Below are 21104 nucleotides of genomic sequence, written 5' to 3'. Positions count from 1 at the left end.
GTGTTTCAGCGGTAATATTTCCCCTCGGCTGTTCCCTCCGGGCTCCACCTTGGGGTAATGTCCGTTATGAATCTTTAAATATTCTGTTGACACATTGGAAAACATTACGACTGAGGGAAAGTTAATGAACCTGCAGTACGAAAAAGGGTGAAATCAAAACTAAAAGTTAATGGTAATGCTTTTTTTTTTGTTCAGTTATGTACAGGAAGTTATGTTATTTGCAATTGCACAATTCAAGCTCGAAAAGGAGTAGGATGAAGCAGATCCTCCCCCTTCTCCATGTCTCAACAATTACTGGTAGTTCACTTCCTGTGTTTATATGGCAATTCCTCATTTCCTAAACAATAGAGAATGTGTAATAAGACAGTAGATAGCTACTAGATAGGAATGTATACATAAAGCAAATAGTTTTATGTCTGAGGTATGCCACAAATCATATCCAAACATGATGATGGAGATTCTCTTTGGGTCAAAAAATGCTTCCTGTTCAGTACCGTCGTCCCTCGTTTATAGCGGTTAATTGATTCCAATTGCGATAAATTAATGTCTGCCATGTAGGGTGCAATGTCAATAAATTTAATTTTTTTTAAAGTTTTTAACATTATTAGAGCCCTGTAGACATGAAATAACACCCACAAAGTCACTTTTACATTCCAGTTATTCTTTGTTTACAACACATTGTGCAACTATTATGCTGCAGGGACTTGAGATGGCCGCTAGCTAGCAAGTTAACAAGCTAGTGAGCTAACTGAAATGTATTTCTTCTAAACTTCATTCATTCATTTTCTACCGCTTATCACGGTGCGGTCGCGGGGAGCCTGGAGCTTGGAGCCTATCCCAGCTGTCTTGGGTCGAGAGGCGGGGTACACCCTGGACTGGTGGCCAGCCAATCACAGGGCACATATAGACAAACAACCATTCACACTCACATTCATACCTATGGACAATTTGGAGTTGCCAATTAACCTAGCATGTTTTTGGGAGGAAACCGGAGTACCTGGAGAAAACCCACAGAACATGCAAACTCCACACAAAGACGGCCGAGGGTGGGATTGAACTTGGGTCTCGCGCTCACCACTCCGCCGTGCAGCCTTTTTCTAAACTTAATAGGTCAAAAACTTACCACTTCCAAATGGAATGGGAGGAGAAGCTTTTCTTACTCTATCATGTCAGACATTACTTGTATTTCAATATGTTTTGACGAATAATGAACCGTAGTCTACCACAAAAAGCAATCATTCAATTTCTGAAGCGAGGGAGCGATAATAGAACCACAATATCATGATGGATTCCTGTAGGTTGCTTTTCTCCGAGTTCAGAACTACAGTACTCCCCAAATGCTGTACCTTTCAAATTTGTATCCAAGGCTTTTGACAGGTATTGAATTGTGTGGAAAAGCAGCTACAGGTTAACAGAAATTTAAATTACTTGGTCGTTTGCGCAGCTTTGGACAAACTTAAAGAAAGCTTAATTAACTGATGCAATGTTAGAGTGTGTTATTCTGCAAACACACAGAGAATCCTTAAGCAGCACAAATGAACAGAGAGTCTTAATGACGTCCACCAGCCAATCCGCGAGAGACACTCATGGGTTTGCTTTTTCATCTCTATAGATTCAGTTTAAAAAAAAAAAAAAAAAAAAAAGAGGCAGCACTGGCCTACATTGACATTACAGTATAGTCTCTTACTGCACAAAACACCCGAGAACATCAATACAATTTTTTCGGTCTTCCTCTAAGGAAAAAATATTAAATATTAATACAAGACATGTAAGCAATAAATCTGATTTGTAAGTCTCTAATAACTAGAGTGCACTGAATTAATTTCCCACCCCCCAAAAGGCTTGTAAGTGTTACTTGAGCCTGTTTGATGTAGCTATGCAGTACACGGCTGACTGGTAGGAAGACGGATTGCTGCTTTCACTTCAGTTCACAAAAAGGGTAAAGTATTCACAAAAAGGGTAAAGTGAAGCGAGAGGAAAAAAGCATCCCCCTAAAGTCTTTAGAGTGAAGAGTTCCTGTGCACTGAGTCATTTTGCTCCTCGGGGAGACAGGGTGGTACTTCCGAGTGAAGCAAGGACAAGGACATACCTTCCCTTTTCCGAATACACCCCATGTAAAAATATAAAAATGAAAAAAAAAAAAAACCTTGAGCAGCATCACTTAAGATTTCACAATGCTGCTGATATGGTGATGGGCACTACGTAAAAAGCGCCACGCCTCCCTCTCTCTCTCCTCCCTCGCTCACCCGTCCTCATATTAATGACACAGCATCGGAGGCAGCACCAGTTCCCCTGCACTCTCTCAACCTGCAGGTTGCACTCCCTCACACACACACACACTGAGTAGATCACACACACTTTTTTTGTGTCGGAGCAGTTTTTGGACAAAAATGAGGACCATTCTGGTATGTGCCACGCTCGTACTCGCAGCCACCTGCCTTGCAGCGGACTTCCCGGGCAATTCATACCAAAGATGGGACACAAGAGGATCCCACACTTTGGGAGCGGATTCAGGCACCCCAGCCTCCTGTGCCATAAAACTGAGACCATCAGGCCAATGTGGAGGCTCGGGGACCGCATCGGAGGAAGGGAGTGAGGAGTGCCCCTATCAGGTGACCCTGCCCCCTCTCACTATACAGCTGCCCAAGCAGTTTAGGCTGCTGGAGAAGACGATGAAGGAGCTGCAGAGCCTGAAGGAGGTGGTGAACAAATTGAAGAGCAGCTGCCAGGATTGCCGCGGGACGCGGGGAAGCGGAGTCTACGGACATCAGCAAGCGGACCAGGGACAAAAAGCGAGTGATGTGGCAGGGCTGGAGGCGCAAAGCGGGTCCAGCCAAGAGGAGCGGGACAATGTGATGGTTTCTGGAGCTTCTGTTGAAGAACATGGACCTAATTTTGGGAAAATGACACCTGGTCCAAGCAGCATGCAGGAGATGCAGGTAAGAAAACGATATGATTTCAAAATGCATGTCAATAAAAAGGATTCTAATGTAATAATGAAGGTGTTCCTCATGGAAAAAGTACATTTCCAGTCAAATGCAATCAGCTGGAAAATAAACTGGAGTTCACACGCCAGTCAAGCCCCACCTGGCCCCACAACACCACTGAACATTCCTGGTTCTGTAAACAGTGCCGGGAATTCCCATTAGCTACCATCCAAATTGTTGCTTTGCCTGCTAAGTTTGTTAACACTCACATCCACTGTGGCAGACTTCCAACCATCATGTCGCCTCTCGAGCCGTCTCTCTCTAAGCATGTAGGCCAACCCTAAGACCCTGATGTCTCCATCCAGGTGAAGATGAACAGGATGTCGGTGAGCCTGCGCAATGCCAGGAACCAAATCACGTCCCTGCAAGGTCGCATGGAGGCCCTCAACCTCCTCAACATGGACAACGTGCAAGCCATGGTGGACAGACGTGTGGAGAACATCAGCGGAGTGGTCAACAAGCTGAGCTCCACCTGCACCACACAATGTGCAATGCAGAATACGCCACAGTGTAAGAATCTCTTCGCTTTGTCCTCTATTTCCTTGTGTTGACTATGTCTAGACAGCCCAAAATGGCTCCAAGTGTACGTGAGGTTGTCATGGGGGGGGATTTTCCTGGCAAAAGATTGATTCAATAATGGCAAAGTGGCCAATTTTAATCTTGAGAACAAGAACGAAGTCTTGGTGCTCACCTTCACCCAAAGATGCCTTTCTTCTCTTTTTGTGAAATTAAATTTTGTAGGCCGGCAACAAAAGCTTTGTAACATAATACTCATTTTATTTGGAATTTTACCTAAATGAAAATCCATTTGGAAACTTTTATACCCACTTCTATTAATTACTTTTACTAAATAATACTCCTGCAAAGTCCCTGGTGGAGTATTATATAATATACATACACACTACTGCTTTTCATAACATAGCATTGGTTGGACTCCTGGCCAAATGTAAACTTAAGGGACTGTAATGTGAAACATGTGGGGGGTATTTCAAAGATAGTTTATAATGGACCAGTCTGCCCGAAGACAGCTGGGATAGGCTCCAGCATACCCACGACCCTTGTGAAGATAAGCGGTAGAAAATGAATGAGTTTGTAATGGATTGGTCACTGCAAAATAATTACCTCAGTAATATTATATTACTTCCCTTTTCCATCAAATGTCCATCAAATAGGGGTGTGCAAACTTTTTCCACCAAGGGCCACATACTGACAAACCAAAAAGTGCAGGGGCCACATATACTAATGTTGATATTCAAAGATTTGCACATTACCCTTTACTATTTTTTCCAAATACTTACACATTGTACATTTTTCCATGTCATATTATGACTTTAGTCTCATAATATTTAGACGGTACTATTCTAATATAGGCTGCACGGAGGTCGAGTGGTTAGCGCGCAGACCTCACAGCTAGGAGACCCGAGTTCAATCCCACCCTCAGCCATCTCTGTGTGGAGTTTGAATGTTCTCCACATGGGTTTTCTCCGGGTACTCCGATTTCCTCCCACATTCCAAAAACATGCCAGGTTAAATGGCGACTCCAAATTGTCCATAGGTATGAATGTGAGTGTGAATGGTTGTTTGTCTATATGTGCCCTGTGATTGGCTGGCTGGCTGGCCACCAGTCCAGGGTGTACCCCGCCTCTCGCCCGAAGACAGCTGGGATAGGCTCCAGCACCCCCGCAACCCATGTGACGATAAGTGGTAAAAAATGAATGAATATTCTAATAGAACTTTATCCAAACTTAATTTGCCAAAATTTTAACTTTTTCCGTTTTCCTTAAATTGTTCAACTTTATAGTATTTTTCTATTTTTTATGACTCGACTGTCTTAATATTGCGCTTTTATTCTTGCAAAATAACTGCCCTTCCATTTTTGCTGTTTTTTTTAAGTTGTCTTATTTATTTCATTTTTAGATTATGCTGAGAGCTGGTAAAAAAAAAAATACAAATTAAACAAAAAACAGCTGCGGGCCATAAACAGCCCCTTGGCCACACGTTGGACACCCCTACTGCACTTCAAGTGTACTTTTGTGAAAGCATCTGTGTCCAGCATGCTTCTTGAAGGGAGCTCCTGTGCAACTGAGTGAATAGTTTCACGTTGCGGTCATCATCATTGCTCTTGAGTGAAGAAATATGTACGATTGACCTCTTACATAACATCATGTAAGTGCCTTGACATTCCACTACTTTTACTTATGCGCTCCAAAAATGGGGGGAGAAAGAATGAAGGGCAGATACTTGGCATAGAAAGGAATAGGGGGGGGTAAGACCATGAAAGATAGGAAAAAGGCACTTTTGAGTGGATTTTATTTGCATGGGTGAAATAGAATGCAATGCTATATTAGGATGGGGTTTTTTTTTGGTGTGAGCTTATTTCTAAGTAGATTAGTCTGGCGTGTGGTGTGAAGGGAATCCCAGCATTCATCTTGCCTTTTTCCTCCATCAAAAAAAAAAAACTCCACTTCAATGCCGTTCTCAAATGTTTATCCTGACTGCACGCGTCCTTCATCATTCATTCATTTTCATGCGTCTTAGATGCTCCTTTTTCCTCTTGGCTTAACATCTTTCCTCACTCGCTATCTAATCCCTCTTTTCCTGTCTGCCTCGCCCGTTTTTGGAGGTCATGCTCTTCAGTGCTCAGTCCTGCATGAAACAACTAATTCTCATTATCTTCTGCCAACAACACAAGGAGCAATGTAGGCGGCGTCCATGACATTCGACACAGGTGGTTGAAGTTAGGGGGGGTGGGCGGTAGCGGAGGGGGGGTAATGTTCGTCTTTGCGCAACCGTGTTGAGCTCCACAAGTGGATAACGGTTCTGACACAAGCCGTGCCGGGCAGTGTCTGAAGCGAGTCCCAAGGAAAACAGCAATAAACAGCTGTTGCCATAGAGATTGATGGCAAATCCAATGATGAAATCCTTGTCTCACAAATCCACAGGCAATACTCGGCAACGATTCATTCCAGATGTTAAATTAACGCCGACATTGCTCGCGTAGATAAACATTCTTGGGAAAACTTTCATGTTTTCCCATTTTTCACAAAGTCCAAGTGCTTAGACAAGAAATCTGCAGGGCTCCCCCTTACTTAAGAATGAGCCACCAGCTGCCACTTTGCAGCCAGAAATGGATGAATGCGCCATTGAAAATGTGAAGAAGCAGTAAAGCACACAAATTCTAAATGACTCGCGTGTGCAATGACTTAGAAAGCAGGCACGCTGCCGCAGTTCTTTGAATGGGCTTGAAAAAAAAAAAAAAAAGCCACCTTGGGGCAAAAGTTGAGTCGTCAAAAAGCTTCTCAAGTTGCTTTTATCGCCTCCAACTTGCAGCGTGTTCATGCCAACCAGCGCTAATCATCCGCTTTCTCTCTTGCGGGGATGTATTAGGACCGTGAGATGAACTGACAGGAATTAATGTCCAGGTTCGGCAACATTAACTCACTCAAACAGTGAGGACTTGGAATACTCCTTTTTACAGCACTATCTTGGCGGAAGCACATTTGTATTCGCAACAGATGCTGATCTTGCGTCGAGGACAGGCTGTCATGTTGCATTTTGGTGCCAGTCACTTATCTACTGGGACTCTGCGATAATTCACGCTGTAAGTCTGTCAGTCATGTGACTCATCACTACACGGCAAGGAAGCCTCAGTGAGTTATGTATTCTCCTCCAAGGCATACATGATAAGGGCCGACGTGGAGCATCAGGATGTACCGTGAGAGTGCACTTTCTTCTAAAAAAATCCAACACGTGGGCTTCTTCACAGCCTCCCAAAATTGCAGAACCAACGAGACGGATTTCACAGCACAATAAAGTGAATCCAAAGGAGTCTGCATGCTGGCTGCCCCAGCGTCACCAATCTGTACGCACCATGGGAAGAGCCACTCTAATCCACTTTCACACATTTCGGAAAGTCTGTCAAAGAGTCCAAAGAGTCTTTTCCCAGGAGTCCCAGCAGTCCTTTGGCTCAGCATTCCGTGCTGCCGCAGGAGAACAAGTGTTGAAATAATAAGTGGGCAGGTGTAATAAAACTTTTAGAAAGTATAGAACAAAGATGAATTTTATCTTGTCACCTGTTTTCATTGTAGTCTTTTAAAAAGGAGACCTGATTCTCAGCATGATTTCCAGACAGTTGAGATGAGATAAGGCAAGAGTCAAGGGACGCCGGTATGCAAATGTGAAGACATTTCCTGTTATATTGCGCTTCACACGGGTGCCCGTTGTATTAAATTATGGGGAAAAAAAAAAGTTGGTGAACCGTTTTGTGTGGGAATACACTGCCTCAGGATTTAATTCAGCACTGAAAACTTTCATTATGATTAAAAATTGAATTACTTTCTTGAGTCTGCCTCAGCCTCGGGGGCCATTTCTATTACAGTCCTCTTGGCGGGGCCGAGAAAATAACAGAGAAGATTGAATATCATCCCGTCACATTCCCCTTACAAATGCCCTCCTCTCAATTCCTTTTTCTGTTTCCCCGGCAGTCATCTTAGCCCCCAGAGACTGTTCTGACTACAATGTGCTGGAGACCAGGAAGAATGGGGTGTACCGCGTGACCCCCGATCCACGTAACGGGACCTTTGATGTCTTTTGCGACATGGAGTCCTTCGGAGGTGGCTGGACGGTGATACAGCAGCGGCTTGACGGCTCCGTCAGCTTCAACCGTACCTGGACTGAATATAAGAAGGGCTTTGGAAACCTCAGGTAAAGAGTTAGGTTCCTCCAGCTGTCCTTTTGTCCAACCTGACTAACAGCAAACATCTATATCGGTCTTCTGGTAATTTATCTCTGTCCTTTTCGTCCTTTATCTATCGCAACCGTTTAGAGGTGAGTTCTGGCTGGGCAATGACCACATCCATCTGCTGACAAAAGCCAAAGACATGACGCTGCGGATCGAGCTGGAGGACTTTGAGGGTGTGCGGGAGTATGCCAAGTATGACCAGTTCTACGTGGCCAATGAGTTCCTGCGATTCAGGCTGTCCATCAGCGGATACAGGTGCGGTATTGCTTCCTGTCAAATGACAATCAAAACTAGAAAATTCCCGTGGAAATTTTGATGGGCTTGCCACCTGTGCTGTGAACCTCGGGCCCGGTGTGCTACCGTGCTAGCACCTAGCAAGACAACCTCAAGTACTGAAAAGGTTGATGCAGTCCCATAGTGTCCCCACATCATGCCATGTGTCTATTTGCCTTTAGACATTAGTAAATTAGCTTAAATGTTAACATGCTAAGGGCTACCATGCTAGCACCTAGCAAGACAGCCTCAGGTCCCGAAAAGTTTGGGGCAGGCCCATAGTGTCCCCACATCATGACATGAGTGTATTTGCCTTTAGACATGAGTAAATTAGCTAAAATGCTAGCATGCTAACAGTCATCATGCTAGCACCTAGCAAGAGAGCCTCAAATTTAGAAAGTGCCAAGGTCGTCCAATAACATCCCTACATCATGCCATGTGTGTATTTGCCTGTAGACATGAGTACATTAGCTTAAATGCTAACATGCTAACGGCTACCATGCTAGCACCTAGCAAGAGAGCCTCATGTTTAGAAAGTGCCTTCAACCTCCCTACATCATGCCATGTGTGTATTTGCCTTTAGACATGGGTAAGTTAGCTTAAATGCTAACATGCTAGCAATTAGCATTTAGCCACAGCGAGAGTTGAGAAGTTTATCTGAAAAATGAGCCATTAATCACGTTTCTACGTGGCCGTATGGCTGTGAAAAGTCTGTAAATTCACGTTTTCCCTGGAATGTGGCTGTTCTAAAAATAGAACAGGTGTACCTAATGTAGTGGCCCATTTTTGAACGTTTTGGTGAATAGCGTCGCCATGGTTACACAAAGCGTTCCAAAAAATAAATACCAAAAATGGGAAGATTAAGATATAATAATAGCTAAACATCACAAGGAATAACAATATGGGCTTGCTCAGTCATGCAAGCCCCATAGACAGCAGCAGTCTATGGGGCTTGCATTACTGAGCAAGCCCATAATAAAACTTTCGGTACTAACTTCCCACATAATACACTTTGAAGCTAAGCAGTTTATTAAATAAATTGTAAATCAATGTGAACCAATGTGTTGTTGCAGTGGGACGGCCGGGAACGCCATCAGCTTCAACAAGCACTTCAACCACGATCAAAAGTTCTTCTCCACCCCTGACCGCGACAACGACATGTACCCCTCGGGAAACTGCGGCACCTACTACAGTTCTGGCTGGTGGTTCGACGCCTGCATGTCAGCCAACCTCAACGGCAAGTACTACCACAAGAGATACAAGGGTGTCCGGAATGGGATCTTCTGGGGGACGTGGCCTAACATGTCCACGGAGTACTACCCGACCAACTACAGGCAGGCCTTCAAGATGGTCAAGATGATGATAAGGCCCAAGAATTATGCTCCTTAAGGCGATGGGAAAAAAAAATGGATGGACATAAGCATAGAACCAGAAACATGCACATACTTACCGACAAACCGTACACAAGCCTGAATGCAGTCCAAACAAAACCTAAAGCCCTGTGGCGAGCATAGCCTTCACAATGTTGAATTAAAACCACCATAAAGAACAATGGACTGGATAACACAAGCCGTGTAAAAGCTAGCCTCCTCGCGGGGCCATTATATCCAACGGGGTGTCACTATGGAGGATTTTTCCACTGGTTCTCTGTCAATATCCTTCTTCCAGCTTAGACTCAGCTCAGCGCACAGAAGTAGTTAAACTAATGAGCTATCATTTAGCCCCACTCATAATTAACAACAGCTATTCAAGTGGAGCTCCCTTTTTGAGTGGCAGCAATACCACACATTTTGAGCCACAGTGCACAAGTAATAGCTTCTTTGTTGTTGCTGTTTTTAATTCAATTTAACTCATCACCCTATACAATATGAACAATTCCTGCATAAATAGGCTACACGTTGTGCATTATTGATGATTTCCGAGACAGGAAAAAAAAGACTGTTCATTGTTTTGTTTTTCTATTGGAGTAATGATCTACTGTACTACTTGTACAATACCGCCTCCCAGTGTCAAACAACTGTATTGCAACATTGCGCTCCTTCTTCCACACACTGTGAATGGGCAGAATGCAGGAGATTAATTTTTTGCTTCCATTTTAAGGACGTGTACAGTATTTATTCTCATTTTGTGAGGTTTGATAGAATTTCCATGTGCAGGAGTCATACAAAACAAGGTCTAATAGTAATAAATAATGATAATGATGTTAATATTTGGGCAATGAAAAACATTGTGCATCGTTGTGGCCATTCGTAGAAGTAATGATGAGCGTGTGGGGCTTTGTTGTGTGTATGTACAATATCTTTTCTATCATTCATACTCATTGTCAACCCAAAGGATATGCACTTTTTATATTTAAAAAAAATAAAGTTCAATTTAAATGGCTGTGTGTGCTGCCTTTTTTTAAAAGCTACTTTTAAAGAGATACACTTTGGATGTATTGCATAAATTATTCTATCATAACAGATTGTTAAATTATGTAAAGTGAATATTATATCTGCTAACTGTAATGCTAACACAGGAAGTGAACTTTGAAAAAGGGTAGCACAAGTTGTAAACGTATGATGTTATTTAACATTCCCATTAAATATGCGATTTGAGATTTGACTTTTACCTCATCAAAGCGCTGAAAAGTCAGACAGGCAGACACATCATCCTCTAAAAGTGACGGATCAGGTACCATTTTAGCAGAAGTGACGTTCTCCTCCTTCTCCACTTCACTCTCCATCTTTTATAACACAAACAGACAGACAGTTTATTTCAAAGCATATGAGCAAGCATGAGTTGTTAAAGCGATATTTTGATGGGTATTTGACCCCAAAAGTCTCCCCCCTGCAACCGCAAGCCACTATAAACACTGATAAATGTACATCTCAGTGAGGGTGACAAGAGCAGTGCAGTATAATGTATAACCATTGCTAACATTAGTAGGCTATAGCTAACGTAGCAGCGTCGTCATCGTCGTCGTCAACAACCAGAAAAGTTTTACATACCTTTCTTTTTCCAATTCTCCCTCCCCAAGAAGCTGAATATTGGGATAAAACCAACAAAAAACATATACATCAAAGTTTTTTAAACTTATTACAATGTTAGCAAAACTCCAATCACAGTTTTTCAGCTGTGTGTTGAGCCTTGTGTGGTTGTCATAGCAACGACACAGGACGTCCTTGACAGCGCCAGGTGACATAACAAAGTGCCTGACTAGAAATAAAAAAAAATATTATTTTTTTTCTTCTCTGTGTGAGTAATTTATATAGAATACACACACGCAAAAAACGAGTTTGCTGACTGAAAGCAAAATAACGTCCAGCAGGGGCCAGGAAAGAGTATGTAACTAGCATAGCATGCGTTGTCCAAATATGGCTGTTACAATGAAGTGCCTGATTAAAAATACAATCAATAAAAAATAAATAACTTTTTTCGCTACGCAGTATCACATTCAATATACACAGTCAAGAAACAAGTGAAGAAAAAATCAAAATATTGTCCAGCAGGTGTCATGCTAGAGTTTAAACTCAGCATAGAATGCATTGTCCAAACATGGCTATCATAGCCTAGCTTTCAGGACATATACAATACTGTATGTTATTCATTTAATAAACTTGGCATCAAAATCTGTGGCTTTTGGTGCAGATTTCAATTACTTCACAACAGGCACAATAATCCGTAGAGTAACCCACCAAACTCCACTCTGAACCCCCTTCCGGCACTCATCACCCCTTGGGAGCAGCTTATTTATTCTTATTATATATCCTATATTGGATAATATGAGTGTAAAGGCAACGATAGAGGTGTTTCGTTCATGTCTAGAAGCATCTAATAATGTTAAAAAACGTGTTTAGAAGGTTGTAAACATGTTTTCTATCATTTATAAATAAGTAATCCTACTTTTCGGAAATTCACTTATCATGGTCGGACCTGGAACAAATTAACGATGCAAAAAAAAAAGGATTACTTTTAATAGTGGTTGCTGTGATGAATTGCCAGCATACTAACCCTCAATTAAATACCTGTATGTATAATTTTAGTTAATCAACATCCTTTTTCACCATTCACCAATTGCATGTTTTCGATTAATTTCCTTGTATCACCCCTCATTAAACCCCTTGGCAGAGATTCCGAATTAACCTACATTCCTGCCCAACAATCTGCACAAGCAAAGGCTCTGGGGTTCATCATATTTAATTAACAGGAGTAAAGTATTTCCATTTTTGGTTACATAAACTCCAGACACTTTTGAGTCGGCAAGAGGAAAGGGGGGTTGATGTGATGATTGCAAACGTATGCAGGAACGATCAAAGCGCCCCCATGATGTCTGCACACATGTTTATATCTCCACTTCCTGTATTGTATGTTGGGTCTATTTACTGTCCTTCGACAAAATCTGCTGATTCTTAAATGTGTAAAAGTCACCACTGGCTTTTATATCGCCGAGCACAGTTCATTGCTGTAAAGTTCCATAATGTACAACAGATGAGAGTGATGCAAGAGGAGCTGTTAGCATGACTGAAAAGTGGGATTATGCACTGTGTCCACTAGTCACTGTAGCGGGGTTTATTTTCCACCCCCCCCGCCCCCAAACCTCACAGCTGCACAGATGATATAGTGTCGCTTCGCGGTGATTTTGTTTGAATTGCAGGCAACATGTGCAGAGTCAGCGGTTTATTAACCTTCAACCACCTTTCGAGTTGCAGAAATACTACATGCTGCACTCATAATTTGAATTTTATAGCCGCATATTCTTTGTTTACGCTCCTCATAGACCACTTTTTCATCGTGCAACGATTACCACTGAGGATCTATCTATTCATGCATATCCGGGTGATGGAGTACTTGCTCTAGTCGTAGACTTTGTCCTTGAGACAAATTGTCTGGAGACAGTTCATAAACACATTCTTCAAAGTGTCTTTAAAAAAAAAACCTCGACAGTGGCTTTTATGGGGAATCATTTGCACTTTTACAGTGAAATGCCTTCCCTTGACACGCCTGACTTAATTCCGAAGGGAGACAATTCTTTAGGCACACCTCAGACGGTGTTTTTTGGTGGGGTGTATACGTTCTATACTGGCGGCACCTGAAATAACACAGCAGACTTAACACAGTCAGGTCCCCACCATAAATGAACCCCCTTCAGTAACAGCTTACTGGAACACACTGACTCACTGTCTTTGTCAGACGATACCCAGCTTGTAAACCTCCTTCAGCAAATACCTGCGTTTAACGGATTTAAATACGTGCATGCCTTATGTTCTCGCAAGAATCTTTGAAACTTCAACCCGTGTTAAGAGTGTAGTAGCCATTTTTAATTGATTCCAGGTACCTTTCCGTGACCTTTCGCGAGGCACTCATCTGAGGACACCCAACAACTGTCAAGGGAGATTACAGCAGAAAAGCAGCACCATATTCCTGCTTTCAGTGGAGCTAGAAAAAAGAGCACAATGAAAAATGTTATTGTTACTTATTGTTACAAAAGACCTTGCATTCATTCATTTTCTACCGCTTTTCCTCACGAGGGTCGTGGGGGTGCTGCAGCCTATCCCAGGCAGAGTACACCCTGGACTGGTTGCCAGCCAATCACAGGGCATGGACAATTTGGAGTCGCCAATTAGAATTAGTCTAGCATGTTTTTGGAATGTGGGAGGAAACCGGAGTACCCGGAGAAAACCCACGCATGCACACGGAGAACATGCAAACTCCACACAGAGATGACCGAGGGTGGAATTGAACCCTGGTCTCCTCGCTGTGAGGTCTGCGCGCTAACCACAAGACTACCGTGCCGCCTGACCTTGCATGTTATTGAATATAATTTTATATGATATGAATTACAACACAATTTCCTTTCGGAAGTCCGATAATTATCAGTACCGGTAATTATTAGAGCGAGGAGCACTCATTGTCGGACACACTTTGTCAGAGGCGCCGTTGGTGTGATGGAACTCAGAAGCCGGACGTGATGGCATGGACGTACAGCATGTCCGACATTAATACACCTTTCCTGGGAAAGCACGCTGCTTCTAGCTTCAGCAACAGTTTGGCGGATATTTATCGTTATTATTCACAAAAACAGCGGCGAGTGAAATGCTGTTGACAGATGATTATATGAATGAATGTTGAAATGAATATTTTGTCCTCGCTGGGAATCACCAAATACAATAACTTCTGCTTAAGCATGTTTAGTAAACAGAGAGCCTACACTCACGCCCATATAAGGAAGGCCTCCCCTTTGTGACATCACAAATGAACAGTTTTGCAACGCCCTCTAAAACCGAGCGTTTTGAGCCATCCCAAACTTCTTTCAGGGCTCACTTCCAAATGCGCAACCATCATTATCTGAAACTTTGGCATGGTTTAACATGAGAATAAAACATTATAACTGCATTTACAGGTCACAAAAGTGGAAAAAGTATAATAGGTCCAAAGCTGCAGTTCAATTAAAAAGGGAAATAGTCTGAGCGATATAAGAGACGTTTATGGTCATAACATTGCATTGCATTGTTATATTATTGTTAATTAGATACAATACAACCTCTTGTTAATTTTAGCAACAGAAACAATGGATTAAAAAAAAATCAAATTGCAAAAAAAAAATCCCCATAATTACACAGACTAGAAATATATATTTGATTTCATAAAACTAATTAAATACATGTTTTCATATCGGATTTAAGTTCAATTTTAAGGGAAAATAGCAAATTTATTCATTGCATGGAAGCAATTAACATCATCTGGTCACCAGACAGAGAGGGTAGCTGTTTATTTACTTCCATATTGTGTGTACATATGTGTGTTTGGATATAAAAAGGGAAGCACCCTCCAGTGCTCCCCTTTCATCCCACAGACAACCACATCCTTGTCAACTCCACCCTTTCATGGTTGGGATGGCTAGAAAAAGCTCCACATTCAAATCAAGTGTGTTGTCTTTCTTCCATTTGTTGTTTTGTTTTGTTTTTTTTATTGCAACACATTCTGAGGACAAAGTGAACCGCAATAACCATCTGGTTTAAGCTATAAATTATTGTTTGTGATTTATAAGTGACTTAAATTCTATTGTTCTCAGAGGTGCTAGAGAACTATGCTTTGCCTAAGCAATAAAAGCTCACCAAGCTGGGATTTATACAACTAGCAATGTTTTAGTAAGTCCAAAGAAACTACTACAGTTGTTAAACTTCCTGTTTTACTCTTTCATTTTCTATTTCTTTCTGTGTGCAGACCGCAGAGAGACAGGCATGTAATTTTCCGTGGATGGCGGCGTTGGCATCTTGAAGAACACGCAGTTCCATTTCCTCGCATGATATGCCATATTTTACTTTTTTCTTGTCTGCGGGAAGAAATATGATGGAAATCTTTCCAGAGGAGTGTGGAAGATTTTCGGTTTGGTGCTCGGCGAGGTTTTTGACTTCAATTCCAAAGCATAATGACAGAGAAAGAGAGCAGAGAATGGCGGGGTAAAGTAAATATAGTTAATTAAGCTCCTAAAATTGAAATAGCAAAATGCGTTCATGGCTACAAAAATGCTCAGCTCACTTTAGCACAAGTGCAAAGAGTTTCAGTGTACCGAAATAATTGAGGTAGCGGAAGGGTTAAAATGACATTTGACCTAAGAGTTATGCACAAAATGCTCTGGAAGACACGCTAGTATACATTTAATACATATCAGAGAAATGGTCAATGACTTATGGGCAATTAATTTGACATTTTGCATTTTTTTTAACCAATTTTGGTCAAATTTTACAGACAAATTTGGTGGCAATCTGGCTAAACACGCTAAAGTTACAGTGTACAATGCATCGAGCCTTGGGAGAATGTTCAAGTCATTCCAATTTACGGGGTTTAATAACAGCATCGCCATGGGGTGCATTTGTCAGAAAAATAATAGCACAGGCAACACAGTTATTGTGCCCAATTTGTAGCCTTCTATGTGCAATGGTTTTGGAGTAGAAAAGTTGCACCAGTTGCACCAGTTTGACAAATGTACTCCACCATCTACAGCAGGGGTCTCAAACTCAATTTACCTGGGGGCCACTGGAGCTATGGTCTGGGTGAGGCTGGGCCGCATCAGGTAAAAAAAAAAAAAAAAAATATATATATATATATATATATATATATATATATAAATGTTTAATGTTAATTTTTATTTTTTGACACAAAATAAGATGGAAATATAAATAAGCAAATCAAAAAACAAATGAAACAAGTGAAACAAATTAACAAATAAATTTGTATTTATTATTAAATTATTAAATAAAAGTTTAATGTTAATTTTTATTTTTTGACACAAAATAAGATGGAAAAATAAATAAGCAAATCAAAAAACAAATTAAACAAATACATTTTTATTTATTATTAAATTATTAATTAAATGTTTAATGTTAATTTTTATTTTTCAACACAAAATAAGATGGAAAAATAAATAAGCAAATCAAAAAACAAATTAAATTAAACTTTCATATCAAGGCGGGGGCCTCAAACTAGCGTCCCCCGGCCGCACTTGGCCCGCGGGCCGTGAGTTTGAGACCCCTGATCTATAGCATCTCATTGTGTGGAAACACCACCCAGACTGAGATTTATCATTCCAGTTCACCCCTCACATTTCAGCAAGCATTTTTATTACATTATATCTTCTCAATAAAAACTACTGTACTTTAGCATAGTTGGTGTTTAGCTTGTAAAGCAGAACAGATTTACTATCTACTGATATGATATGATATGATAAAACACACAGCCGCTAATATTTCACTGCTATTGCAATGGTGAAAAATCTCTATTTTAATTTACTGGTTTACTTTTTAAAAATACAGTAAGTCATAAATATAAATATAAACTCATAAAAAATACATATATTTAGGTACATTTTATGTAATTTTTGCCTAAATTAAGCATTTTTGTGCATAAAAAGGCATAAAAAATAAAATTCCAATGTAAGGTATTAAGGCACAGTCTGTTGTTGTGCCTGTAACCAACATCCAAGTAAAACTCCACTCTGAACCTCTGACATCACTTCCTGTCCACCTCCGACTCACCTCCCCTAACACCAAAACACATTTACAGCAACACACACAAGTACAATTCTTATGTCTTAAATTGCTTATTTTCTGTTATTATGTCTACTATATTGGGTAGTACGAGTGTAAAGGTGACCATAGGGGTGTTATTTCTTTAATAATGTTAAAAACTGCATTTAGAAGCCCATAAACAGGTAAAGATAGACAACATTCACTTAGCATGATGAAGTCTATAGCCAAATAACTGAGATAAACAGGGGATGACATGAAAAGCAACATCCCGTCTCGTTCAATTGTCTTCCTGCTGGAAAATGTTGAGTGAATCGACTTGTGAGTCAGCTCCCTCTACTGGATTCATAGCAGCGGCACTCCTTTCTAATAAAGTAAATATATTTCTATAATATAACAAAAAATGTTGCTTCTCATGCCCACTCCGACATATTTGGGAAGCACTGCCTTAACCACACAACACACCCTTTTTTATGGCCAGCTAACGAGCTCTTTCCCATCACACTGAATAGAATTAACAATTTGACCACCAAAACCAAAACTGCACTCAGACGTGCTGCTAACGAGCGGAACAACAAGTCCAGACATGCGTTTTTAATTCAGACGTAGCTCAGATGAGATCACGTCGACGATATGCAGCTCAGCGTCTTATCTCGGATGACCTCTGCCCCCACCGCCACATTAGTCAGACCAGTCGAACTACATCTGACGTCACATTGGAGGCCAAGATTTATTGTCACACAGAATATAATTAATCCGCCTGTCAAGCTCACCCAGCTGTGGCTTAGTAAGTTATTTCGAATAGCACTTAACACTTTGGGCTTTGACAGGAGCGAATGATTTGTGGACTGTGCCATCAAATAATCTTCGTGTATATGTGAGAGCGCGGCATAGAGCGATGGCGGAATAAACACAGTAGGTGACATGCTGTAGTGTATGGGGTGTATGGAGCCGTTTTTCCTTTAAATAGCACCCACTGAAGGGAATGTTAGTGTACAGTAATGTAAATGTAAATGCATTTTTTTGGAAAACCTGATGCGGCCCAGCCTTGCCCAGACCCTAGCTCCAGTGGCCCCCAGGTAAATTGAGTTTGAGACCCCTGGTATAAGGTAAGTCAAACAGTTAATAGTAGAAGTTGATATGTGAGTTTCTGAAGGATTTACAATGCTAACTCCACAGACCAGGACTATTCGACTGAGTTGTTCTGGGGGGTGCTGGAGCCTATCCTAGCTGTCTTCGGGCGAGAAGCAGGGTACACCCTGGACTGGTCGCCAGCCAATCACAGGGAACATATAGACAAACAACCATTCACACTCACATTCATACCTATGGACAATTTGGAGTCGCTAATTAACCTAGCATGTTTTTGGAATGTGGGAGGAAACCGGAGTACCCGGAGAAAACCCACGCATGCATGGGGAGAACATGCAAACTCCACACAGAGATGGGCGAGGGTGAGATTGAATCCGGTTCTCCTAGCTGTGACGTCTGCGTGCTAACCACTCAACAGCAGTGCAGCCCTAATTTATTCTCTACTTAAAAAAAAAAGTTTCAAACAGAGTGGGGAATAAATACAAAATAAGAAGCCAAATATTACCACTTCCACATGGAATAGGAGGAGAACCAATATTTTTACTGTAAAAAATATTGTGCTACACAGTAATCCCTCCTTTATCATGTTTAATTGGAAGTGAATTTCCGCAAATAATGAAATATTTTCATACGTAAGCATTGAAACCTTCTAAATAAGATATTTTTAACATTATGAGCCCTCTGGACATGAAATAGCACCCCTATAGTCACCTTTACACTCTTATTACTAATATAGTAGGTATAATCAGAGAAAATAAGCCATGTAAGAGAGAAATAAGACTTCTCTGTAGTGCACTCAATTTACATTTATAATCCCAGCAAACTAAAAAGTTGTTTTTTTCCACATCTTTCTGGAGAAAAAGCAGACATTTTAGCTTGAGACAAAAGGCAGTCACATTGGCAGATAATTACTTCCATCAGCCAGCTGGGAGTGTTTTTGTGCATCTATACGTGCAACACGACAACATAGGCTGAATATTCTTGTTGGATGTTTTTTTTTTTCCTTCCCCGTAGCATGGGGATTTGAACCAGGAATGTTCCCATCAAGCCGGGGCATGCATGTGTGAACGTGATGGTAGATTAGCGTGACACCTGGTATTTCTAAATTGGATGCGTCTGACAGAATGAAGAATTGAAAATGACGGTATTTTCAAATAAAAGCCCTTCAGGAATAAAAAAGGTATTTTGACAAAAGAGGGTAAGGTGAGAAATGCTTATGATGAGGATTTTTTTTCCACTCTCCTCTTTCAACCATGTGTTTGCTAAGGCTAATGTTGGCTTGGGAAAGGGAAATATCCTGTCCTGGTGACCCCACACTGCATGTCCCCGAGGGGATTTAACGATACCAGGAAATTGTCATTAAAGTCTACAGTTTAACCACCAAAGATGTAGGCCTTTTGTAGTCCAGAACCAATAGTATTCCAAGGTAATATTGATCCAAGTATACTTTCAAATGACCCACGGTGCTTGCACGGTAGCAACTGTCTGATTGGGTGTACGTTACCGTATGTTTTTTATAGCTAGAAAACTTTTTTGTCTGTTTTTGTCTGTCAAAGAGTGACTTTCTTTACTCATACCCAAGCAGACATTACTCAGACGTTGTATGGGCTCAGTGATGACGTGACTCATACTTTTCCGGCATGTTAGGTCAATTTGAGACTAGATTGTCCATAGGTGTGAATGAGAGTGTGAATGGTTGTTTGTCTATATGTGCCCTGTGATTGGCTGGCCATCAGTCCAGGGTGTACCCCGCCTCACGCCCTAACACAGCTGGGATTGGCTCCAGCACCCCAAGCGACCCTCATGAGGATAAGTGATATAGAAAATGAAGGAATGAATGAATAAATACGTATAAGGCATTCAGAAGACTCATTCAAAGATGCTATGTAGTATTCTAAACTGGCCACTAGGCGTCAGTCATGTTCCTGTAATGTTTGGTGAGACACAACAGACTCGATTGCAGGTTTGAATTCAATTCGATGATTGAAGGTGGCGACCAATAGTACACAGATGTCCACCACGGTAGCATAACACTAACAATTATTCCGCTACGCAGTAACTTAAAGAACATACATGAAATGCTGGATAAGCTAAGTCAACACAACAAGCCAGCAAGTCCAACAAGCTAATTACCAGCCAGCAAGTTCACCGAGCTCCCAATCTAACTCCACATCACTGAATTAGCGAAATTCTTCAACTCTGCCAACATTTTGTGTTTTGTTTGCTTTCAGTCAGTCATTCTCAAGTGTCTTTAAGTCAAGGATGTCAAAAGTGCAGCCCAGGGGCCATTTTTGGCTCATAGCTGTTTTGTTTTGGCATATACGGTATTTATTAGCATATCGACATGTGCTGGTTTACAAAATATTTTTGGGGAATTTTGTCAATTATTCACAATCCTGGCTGCAGGATCGTCTACACGGTAGAGAAGTGGTTAACGCGCAGGCCTCACAGCTAGGAGACCCGAGTTCAATTCCTTTGTGCATGTTCTCTCCGTGCATGCGTGGGTTTTCTCCGAGTACTTCGGTTTCCTCCCACATTCCAAAAACATGCTAGGTTAATTGGCGACTCCAAATTGTCCATAGGTATGAATGTGAGTGTGAATGGTTGTTTGTCTATATGTGCCCTGTGTTTGGCTGGCCACTAGTCCAGGGTGTCCCCCGCCTCTCCCCTGCCTCTCACCCGAAGACAGCTGGGATAGGCTCCAGCACGCCTGCGGCACTTGTGAGGACAAGCGGTAGAAAATGAATGAATTAATTCACAATCACATATGCTTTTCCCTTTTCTGTGGATTCTAGCACGAGGAAACTAATTAACATGAGCTAGCTAACAAAGCACTGTTGTTTTGGTTGGCTTCATTGTAACTTGCTATGTTAATGAAACGCCTTCCTGTCTTTTATTCTGGTGCACAAAGAAGTAGGAATCAAAGCCAAGCTAAATTTTGGATTTGCTGGAAAGCTCTGGACTTCTTCAAACTTGTGGTATGCTAAAAAAAAAAAAGAAAAA

The 21104-nt window shown here is 41.4% G+C and overlaps 2 protein-coding genes across 2 annotated transcripts in view; one reads left to right on the top strand and one right to left on the bottom strand.

The window, feature by feature from the left end:
- Nucleotides 1–11141, bottom strand: part of ccdc146 (coiled-coil domain containing 146) — a 34012-nt gene extending 22871 nt beyond the window's left edge. The window contains exon 1 of the mRNA XM_078799113.1: nt 10613–11141. Coding sequence (XP_078655239.1) covers nt 10613–10726 — 114 coding nt within the window. The 5' untranslated portion in view covers nt 10727–11141. The remainder of the gene's footprint in view (nt 1–10612) is intronic.
- Nucleotides 2295–10412, top strand: fgl2a (fibrinogen-like 2a). Its single transcript, XM_058078623.2, has 5 exons — nt 2295–2939; nt 3293–3497; nt 7472–7691; nt 7813–7983; nt 9075–10412. Exons 1-5 carry the CDS (start codon nt 2391–2393, stop codon nt 9388–9390), a joined length of 1461 nt encoding a protein of 486 aa, XP_057934606.2. The 5' UTR covers nt 2295–2390; the 3' UTR covers nt 9391–10412.
- Nucleotides 11142–21104: the final 9963 nt, after the last annotated feature.

This window comes from Doryrhamphus excisus, linkage group LG2, assembly GCF_037039965.1.
Source record: "Doryrhamphus excisus strain RoL-2023G ecotype Guam linkage group LG2, RoL_Dexc_Guam_v1.1, whole genome shotgun sequence".
Lineage (NCBI taxonomy): Eukaryota > Metazoa > Chordata > Actinopteri > Syngnathiformes > Syngnathidae > Doryrhamphus > Doryrhamphus excisus.
This window is presented reverse-complemented; position numbering and strand designations above follow the sequence as displayed.